The 9753-nt window shown below is 41.1% G+C and overlaps 1 protein-coding gene across 1 annotated transcript; it reads left to right on the forward strand.

Moving 5' to 3' along the window:
• The first annotated feature begins 292 nt into the window (after positions 1 to 292).
• LOC114583471 (vomeronasal type-2 receptor 26-like) lies at positions 293 to 6098 on the forward strand. The gene is made up of 4 exons (XM_077917999.1): positions 293 to 1114; positions 2566 to 2793; positions 4358 to 4484; positions 5197 to 6098. Exons 1-4 carry the CDS (start codon positions 293 to 295, stop codon positions 6096 to 6098), a joined length of 2079 nt encoding a protein of 692 aa, XP_077774125.1.
• The last annotated feature ends 3655 nt before the right edge of the window (positions 6099 to 9753 follow it).

Here is a 9753-nt window from a genome sequence, read left to right on the forward strand (position 1 = left end):
TGGATCTTTGCATGCTGGCACCGCATATTCTTAAGACAGCCCTGCCACTGAGCAAGAGTATCAGTGTTTTCCTATATAAGCCGGGGTTGGTGCTGTCCCTAAACTTGGTACATTTAGGATATATTTTCAATATAGTTTGTGTGTGCGTGCACGTGTTTATATTTGAATAAACTGGAATATCATGAGTTCTTGTTTCCACTTGGAAACGTTTGGCTTTTGCTTGTTCCAGATTTCATACGGTTTATTTGAACCAGCCATAAATGATGGAACCAAGTTCCCTTCCTTTTATCGCATGGTCCCCAATGAAGACCTTCAGTATCAGGGAATTATCCGGCTACTTCTGCATTTCAGGTGGAAATGGGTTGGGCTCGTGACTACAGCTAATGAAGCCGGCGAACATTTCTTGCAGACAATTGAACCCATGTTTTTCAAGAATGGAATCTGTTCAGCTTTCACAGAAAGAGTTGAACTCAATCTGCATTATAATGGTGACTTTCTAGAAACTCTGGCTGACTCAAGGATATTGTTACCAACTTTCACAACCAGCAAAGCCAATGCAGTTCTTGTATTTGGAGAAAGTAGATTTATTCTATGGTTGGCAAATGCTTTAATCGTGATGGAGTTTACTCAGCTCCTATTTCCTCATATGAAGTCACGTGAAGGAAAAGTATGGATTACGACAACCCAACTTGATTTCATATTACACAGCCTTCAAAAAAAAATTTATGTTAATATACGAATGTTCCACGGTGCTATCTCCTTTGCAATTCACTCCAAGGAGATCCACAACTTTCAAGACTTTCTTCGGAATATACAACCTTATTTGACAGAGGCAGATGGTTTCATCCAAGATTTCTGGGAAGATGCATTCAGTTGTTCACTTTCAAATGCCACTCTCTCAGCATTCACTGATAACTCGTGTACTGGAGAGGAAATGCTGGAGAGCCTCCCTGCACCATTTTTTGAAATGAGCATGACTGGCCACAGCTACAGTATCTATAATGCTGTCTATGCTTTGGCACATGCCTTAAATAGAATGCACTTGGCTGGAGTCATTCGCAAGAGAAGAGATGCCCGGGGGGAAATCTCTCCACAATATGTAGAATCTTGGCAGGTACACTGCATTGATAAATTATGTGAGATGGCTTTTAATTATCAGTAAAGAAATAAAAAAAATAGAACTTAAGAAATTAAAAATAAAGCTAAGGAATTTTTATTGAATCAAAGATGGGAATTAGAATATTTCCTATAATGATACTGAACAGACATTAGATGATACAGACTTTCATAAGCATCAGACTACCAACAAGTACAAGTAACTGAAGCTGTGCCAACCACCTCCTTCACACTGCAAACCCCTCCGTTTTATCCCCATATCCCTCTGCAATTCTCTCTGTCTCTCTTACCTGTCCAGTTACCCAGTGGTGTAAAGTTGGAGGCCGGGGTCCATGGCCCCAGACCCATAATTCTGAGGGAGCACAACCAGGACCCCCACCTCAGGCACTGGCTTCTATGGGGATCTTCAGCCTATCCAAGAGAAAACAGGCAGGCAGGCAGGCCACTGTCCCCAACTCCTCAAATTTGCCTGCCTGCCCACCGCCAGAGGTTTCTGGGCCATGAAGCCTTACCCCAGAAGAGGCAAACAACTGTGTGGCCACAGTCTCTAGACCCTGCTTCTCTCCATACTCCTGCCTCTGAGTCTGGATTGTTGTCTGTCAGAGCCTCTTCCATCTCACTTAACCCTGTTGCCCAGGGGTAGGCAACCTAAGGCCCGTGGGCTGGATGCGGCCCAATCACCTTCTCAATCAGGCCCACGGATGGTCCAGGAATCAGCATGTTTTTACATGTGTAGAATGTGTCCTTTTATTTAAAATGCATCTCTGGGTTATTTGTGGGGCATAGGAATTCGTTCATATTTTTTTTCCAAAATATAGTCCGGCCCCCCACAAGGTCTGAGGTACAGTGGCCCACGGCTGAAAAAGGTTGCTGACCCCTGCTGTTGCCTCTTCAATTTCCAACAGCCCCCTCCTCCCAGGCTGCTCCCTCTTCTGCCACTGACCACTCCTTGTCATCCCACCACCAATTCCTGGCTCTGCACCTCCTTTCCTTGGGGTGTCCCTTGGGGGTTCCCCAGCTGCTGCTTTCTGCCACTCCTCTGCATCCAGCAAGTCCATGACACCATGCTCAAATGCACCCTATAGACTAAGGAAAGGTTCAGTCAGATGTTCTCATCTTGCATTCCTATCCTTTGAGAACATGGGCTCCCATCGCTTCTCTTCTGCCCTGTCATGGATATTGACAAAGGCAGGTCCGAAGGAAGCAGGTCTATGGGCTCAACTCTCCTTCATAATATCTTTATGGAAGTCTGTCAAATGTTGAATTGACACTGATTCATGATTTCCACCTTCACCTGTATGTGCAACTGAAATATGGATGCTCTCCATAGTGAACTGAAGTGTTTAACTCCTAGAGGAAAAAGAATTAATTCCATCTTGGAAAGCTATTCAACAATCTTAATCAGACTATTGGAATGCTTTATAGACCTTTTTATTCTTTTCCACTTAGCTCCACTCATTCCTGCAGAGAATCTCATTCAACAACAGTGCTGGGGATGAAATTACATTAAATGAGTATGGAGAGTTAGCAGCTGGCTTTGATATTACCAACTTGGTCACTTTCCCAAATAATTCCTATGTCAGAGTCAAAGTGGGAAGGTTGGATCCTCAGGCCCCTCCGGGCAAAGAGCTCACCATTAATGAAGACAGAATCAAATGGAACAGACGCTTCACTAAGGTATGGAAATAATGGCACAGTCCCTGAAAACCCAGAATTTGTGGTTATCCACAAAATAGGATGTAACAAAAGCACTTCATACATTATTCATTTTGAAATTCACTAGAACCTGAAACCACTTCAGACATATGGATCATATGTCAGGGTCAAAGTGGGGAGGCTGGATTCTCAGGCCCCTCCTGGCAAAGAGCTCACTATTAATGAGGACATAATCAAATGGCACAGAGACTTCACTCAGGTATGGGAATAATGGCACAATATGTGAAATGCCATAATTTGTGGTTATCCACAAAATGCGATGTAACAAAAGCCATTCATACATTATTAATTTTGAAATTCACTATTAAATATAGCTTAAAATAAGAAGTTTTCATATCTAGATGGATAGTGCTTTATTGGAGAGATACTCTATTTGAAAGAGTGACATTTCCTTTATTTTTGCACCTTTAATTTTTGCACCTGTTGCCTTCAATTTTGCTAATGGCACTTTTCTTTTTACATGATATTACATGGGATACTGAAATTCCCTTTTTATTTAATGCATGCTAATAAGCCATCTTGGAGAAATGCTGTAAGGTCTAACAGTACATAAACAAATGAGCCACAATATGAAAATGAGCAACATGCGCAGAGGACATCTCCCACTAAGAAGGAGCAAGCTGTATCACTACTTGGGTTGAGAATGAACATCATAATCTTTTTTAGTTTGTATGAAGCAACTCTGGTACATGCATCTAGGACTGTTTGTAACTGGTCAATATGTCTGATGTGGCTGGAGGAATCCTAGCTAACACCAAAAAACACTTCAGACTCTAGTGATGAGTTAGAAGAGTGCTCATAGACCTCTTGCTTCAAAGGGAATGCAACCCCTCCCAGAGCAGGTCTGGCATAGGAACCACCCATCCAAAGCATTTCTCTCTGATAAGGATTCAGCCCCCATCCCTTCCATCACTGTCTTCAGACACCTGTCCAGCACCTTCACCACCTCCTCTCATTCCAATGGAATGGAAAGGTAGAACTTCACATCATCAGCATACAGATGACACCATGTGTCAGATCCTAGGATATTATTCCAAAGGGTTTCCTATAGATGATAAATACTATAGGAGACAGAATGGGATCTAACAGGGCATCACAATCCAAAGGTCATTCAATGATTTCCTAGTGCTAGTTTCTTGTACTGACCCTGCAGGTAGGAGCAGAACCACTATAATGGCTTACCTTTAATTCCTTGTGCCACCACAAAGGAACACCATGTGAACACCTTAAACAAATGCTGTTAGGTGGTGACTCCATCAAAAGGCCAAGCCAGGGGTGAAATCACACCGAATTCTAACACAGCTGTAAGGTTGGATGGTCCAGGCATGAATACTGACATCTTCTTAAGTTTGTATGATGCTTAGAGCAGCAGCTTTTTACCACACTATATGTGCCACTTGTGTACATATGGATCATTTCCCACCATTAGTCCTCATATTTACTCTTATATCACCTGATATTGGATATTTGATCAATCCCCCAAAACAATATAATAATATTAAACTCTTCCTATCTCTTTGCATAGGTGCCACCGCTTTCTCTATGTAATGCCAACTGCCATCCTGGTTATGGGAAGAAAAAGAAGGAGGGGGAGAAGTTTTGCTGCTATGATTGTGATCCATGTCCAGAAGGAATGATTTCAAATGAGAAAGGTGGGAGATGACATCTTCAGATATTTCGAAAGCTCTGGGCTCTTGGCAATTCTGTTGACGATAAACTGCTGCAGGACAAAAGGTTTAAATTAACAGATGTGTTGTTCTCATTGTTTATATATAACATCAATATATTTTTATCTTTAAAACATCTTGAAGAATTTTTTAAAAATATATTTCACCTTCAAGTTCAGGCAGAGGCAAACTCGGCTCTCCAGATGTTTTGGGACTACAACTCTCATCATCCCTAGCTAACAGGACCAGTGGTCAGAGATGATGCGAATTGTAGTCCCAAAACATCTGGAGGGCCAAGTTTTCCTATACCTGCTCAAGTTCTACAAAATTAGGGTGGAATAAAAGTGGTGATTTCTCCTTTAAGAATTAGGTTGTTTGACAAGAGGGTAAATGTCTCATTAAACTTGCCTTTCTGGACTCCAAAGATTTAAGTTGTAATTTATTTCTTAATTTGCTGTACAGTTTATTTGGTTCTAAGAAAAAGCAGGGGGACTGTACGAGCAGATGTCCTCCATGTAGAAAATTCCGGGTTTGATTCATGAGATTTATTTTTGATGGCTCTAGGTTAAAAGCATATGGGCTTGAAGTTCTTAAAGCTTTTTAGGTAGAAAATACTGTGCTAGATGGATTGATGAGGAAATTCTTTAAAATAATTTTGGATGCTTCAAACTGTCATGCATTCTTTGTTTGTTTTCAGACATAGAAACATGTGTCAGTTGCCCAGCAGATCAGTATCCAAACAGCGGCCAGGATCTATGCATTCCTAAGATTCCAAACTTCCTAGCCTTCGATGAAACCTTGGCCATTGTTTCAACTTCCTCTGCACTTTTATTCTCTCTAATCACAATTCTGGTGCTCGGCATCTTCATTAAGCATCGCAATACAGCCATAGTCAAAGCCAACAACAGAAGCCTCACCTATACTCTCCTCATCTCCCTCCTTTTGTGCTTCCTCTGTTCTTTGTTGTTCATTGGAAAACCTAATAAGGTAACCTGCCTTCTCCGACAAAACGCTTTCGGCATCATCTTCTCTGTGGCCCTCTCCAGCATCTTAGCCAAAACCATATTGGTGGTTTTGGCATTCATGGCTTCCAAACCAGGAACCAATATGAGGAAATGGGTAGGCAAAGAACTGGCTTATTCCATTGTCTTTTCCTGCTCCATTGTTCAAGTAGGAATCTGTGTCCTCTGGCTGGCAACCTCTCCCCCATTCCCAGATGTGGACATGCACTCAATGCCTGAAGAAATCATATTTCTTTGTAATGAAGGGTCAGTCTCCATGTTCTATTGTGTTTTGGGCTACATGGGCTTCCTGGCCACTATCAGCTTCACGGTGGCCTTCTTAGCCAGGAAGTTGCCTGAAACTTTCAACGAAGCCAAGTTCATCACCTTCAGCATGCTGGTCTTCTGCAGTGTTTGGCTCTCCTTCATTCCAACTTATCTGAGCACCAAAGGAAAATACATGGTGGCTGTGGAGATCTTCTCCATCATTGCTTCTGGTGCTGGGTTACTGGCTTGCATCTTTTCCCCCAAATGCTACATTATTGTAGTGAGGCCTGACCTGAACAACAGAGAACAGCTAACACAAAGAAAGGTTTAAGGGACAGATGAATTTGTGGCTCGTTTGGTTCTTAGGCTAAATGGACTTTCTAGCAGGCTTCACTTTCCCTGTCATTTCCCCACCAAGACTTTACCAGAAAATTTACTTTGCCTTCCTACTCTTCTCCTTCATCCCCATGGGTGCCCCACATTTCTGCTCATGAGGATCTGTGCCTTTCCTGAACAAATTTGGGGAGACCATTGGAAGCTGCAAAGTGTGCATTCCCAGGATTATGTAGGAGATTGAGTGCCTGATTCTCCTTCCTACCTGATGCCCCACCCCACAGATTCCTTGCCTTCACTCAACGGTTGCCTCGGGGCAGAGATCCTGCAGGGTGCTCAACTACATGCAGTTTCTCCACAAATAAGTTGGTTGCAAAAGAGAACCCTGTGGAATTGGACCCCTTCCCCAATCCTGAGTTTGGAGAAGTTTCAACTTCATATCTTCCCACTCTTCTTCCAGCCATATATTTAATTAGAGATTTTGACACTAATTAGATATTAGGCCAGCTCTTGAACTGCTTCGGAATGAATCTCAGATCATGCCAGAGGTCCCTGGCTTCATCAAGTGTGGCCTGGACTGTTTGGGGGGCCCTGGATTGCTTTTCACCCCTGTTTCCAACTTCACTCCATATCCATGCCAGCTCCCTGACCTTTTGTGAACCCCATCTTGCACAATAGCTACCTGTATGGATATCTGGTTTCACATGTAATGAGAACCAAAGACTGACAAAGAATAGCGATCTAGTAAGTGACTGCCAACTGTGTGAACTGGGTTCATTCAATAAAAAGAATATGTTACTAAACTATGGTCCTTCCCTTGTTTGCTCATGGAAATCTGCTGTATTCACATGTGGATACAATAGCATGGCACCCTCTCTCATTGATTTTGCTTTTGGAATAATGACCACTTTTCCCTTGAAACTCTTTAGCAGCTGCACAGGAAGGACAAAATTTCAAAAAAGAAACTTCAGATTTTGGGTAATGGGAATCTAAACAGAGTTCTACTGTGCTAAGAAGATTGGCTAAGAAGTGGAAAGAAACAATGTATGCAAATAAAGCTGTCACCAGGGTTTTTCAGAGATTTTTGTCTTTGTCTTGGAAGGCTAATGAAGAACAAAATGAAGTAAGAATAGGAGACTCCAAGAACAGAAGAAGATGAAGTTTGTGAGGGCTGGAAGTTCTTGCTGACCTTGGTCTATTTGGATTTGAAATTGCTTCATTTTAAAGCTTTGTCCTCAGTAGTGAACACATCTAGATGCTATTTAGCAGGAGGTGTTTTACTATTTTCATTCGGTTTTAGGTTTACTTGTTCAAACTGTTCTTATTTACCATATGCCTTAGTGCACTACCACTCAAACAAGTGCATACACTTGGCTTTGCCAATCTGGAAGTTCTTATATGTATAATTTTTATAACGAGTTTACCCCTGCGGCGCATTAGAGGTGAAAACCATCTCTTATGCCCTGCTACGATGCTGTTTTTACAGGGATATACGCTCAGTTTTTATCACCCCTCTTATACAGAAAATTCCAAGTGGGCCCCAACCTCAATGTTTAAAATCTCTGATAGAGGAAAAGGATCCAGAGATCACATTAAAGGTGGCCAAATTTTGCACGGTTGCCATAAAACCTAGGGAACAAGCTGTGTATTATAAAGACTAAGGCCTTAGAAGCAAATTATAGATAATATTGTAGAGATTAAGACTTAAACTATATTTTAACTGCTGTCATAACTGTATTGTTTATTGTTATATTGATTGTTAATTTAAGCTTAATTTTATTGTGTTTCTGATTTGTTTAATACGGTATGTGACTCTGGTCTGGGACCATAATAAATTCAATTCTATCCTATTGAAAAATTTCAACATGGAATGCAATAAAAATCAACCTAGTCTACAGAACAAGGTGAATAAAAAGAAAAAACCCAAAAATAAGGAGAGAAAGAGAGAGAAGATGGGCCCTTTATCATATTTATATCATATATATCTACTCATTTATTCACAAACAGAGAAGTAGACCTTCCCATCTCCCCCCTGAGACCCTACTTTCTTCTCCCAGTCTCTCCCCCTGGGAGACACTTTCTATCATGCCTTTCATCCAGGGACCCTCCTGCTTCCTTCCACACCTCCCAAGCTTTTTTTTTTTTTAAAAAAAGAAAGATATATTTTTATTAAAATTTCTTGGTTTAATAAACTATGTGCAATGTCTCTTTTTTCAAGTTACATTTTCTACAGATCAGTTTCATTTGTTGAGACGTTAGGACTACATTAGGAAGAAAAGGGGGGATGGCGAGTGGAGTGGGGTCGGGTGGCAATGCTTCTATTCTACTTAGTGTATGTGTGGGGTTTTGTGTCAGCATCACTTGTGTGGGTTCTCTTTACTATTCGCTTGTATTCCTTTGGTGGTGAAAGAGGTTGGGGGTGGCTAAGGGTGTGGCTGGTTGTCTTTGACTGGATATAGTGAAATTTATTTTCATGTGTGAGTGGTGTGTGTGTGTGCTTGGATCAGGTTAGCCAGACTGATTCATATGCTGATGGCAAGTTCTTGTTGTTGCCTTGTTGGGCTATATGATCAAGGTTAACCATACAGGAGTGAAGGCATCATCTTCTGTTTGTCCCCTTGTCAGTTTCAGTTTATTGGTTGGTTTTCCCGTAAGGCTGTTCCCCATACTATTTGATACCATTGATCTACGCTTACTCCTGAGAAGTCTTTCCAGTGTCAGGCTATGATGCTTCTGGCTACTGAGAGTAGGTGGGTTATAAGCTCTTTGTGTTGTGAGTGGGCATTATTGTCTTGGAAGATGTTTAGTAGGGCCAGTTCTGGAGTGACTTCTAATATTGCTTAGATATTTTGCATATTTCTTGTATGATCGAGGTCCAGAAGAGTTGGATTTTAGGACATTCCCATCACATGTGGAGGTATGTGCCTGTGGAGGTGTATCCTCTCCAGCATTTTGGTGAGGTTCCTGGGCATAGTTTCCGTGGTGTTAGGTACCACCTATAAGTAAGTTTCAGAGTGAGTTGTTTTCTTACTTCCAAAGCTTCTTATAAATGTTTCCAAATCTGAATGATAACGATACAAAAATAAAACAAGGAGAGAGAAAGAAAGAAACAGAAAGAACAAACAAAACAATGCAAAAAGATAAAAAGATAAAAAGGAGGAAAAACAAAGAAAGTAAAAACAAATGGGTACTTCCACATCACTATCTGCCAATTGTAAGTATTACAATTATTCAAAATTGTTGGCATATACGTTCAAGGATTACTTCTCGCTGTAGTTGGTTATCAGCTTTTCTCCCAAACTGCTAATGGTATCTTCCCTAGTTTCCTTCAATGTACTTCTGACACTCAGAAACTCTAAAAAATACTTGATAGAGAAATTTTATGAAGAGTGTTGTTTCCTGCTTATCAGTGGATTTTAAAAAATAGCAAATACTTGTGGGTATTCTGCATTGACAGGGTATGAACTGGATGACCTTCTAGGTACAATCCTAACCTATTATTCTGAAACATCACAAATATAATTACTTTGGCAGTTCCCCCACTGCTGATGCGCCATAGACTCCAAAAGCACTACAAAAGTGATTCTCTCCCCTGTAATTATTAGAATTACTATAATCAATTCCACAAGCTGAAGCTTGAGATGTCAGAGTGG

The sequence above is a fragment of the Podarcis muralis genome, chromosome 13, assembly GCF_964188315.1.
Source record: "Podarcis muralis chromosome 13, rPodMur119.hap1.1, whole genome shotgun sequence".
NCBI classification, from domain to species: domain Eukaryota; kingdom Metazoa; phylum Chordata; class Lepidosauria; order Squamata; family Lacertidae; genus Podarcis; species Podarcis muralis.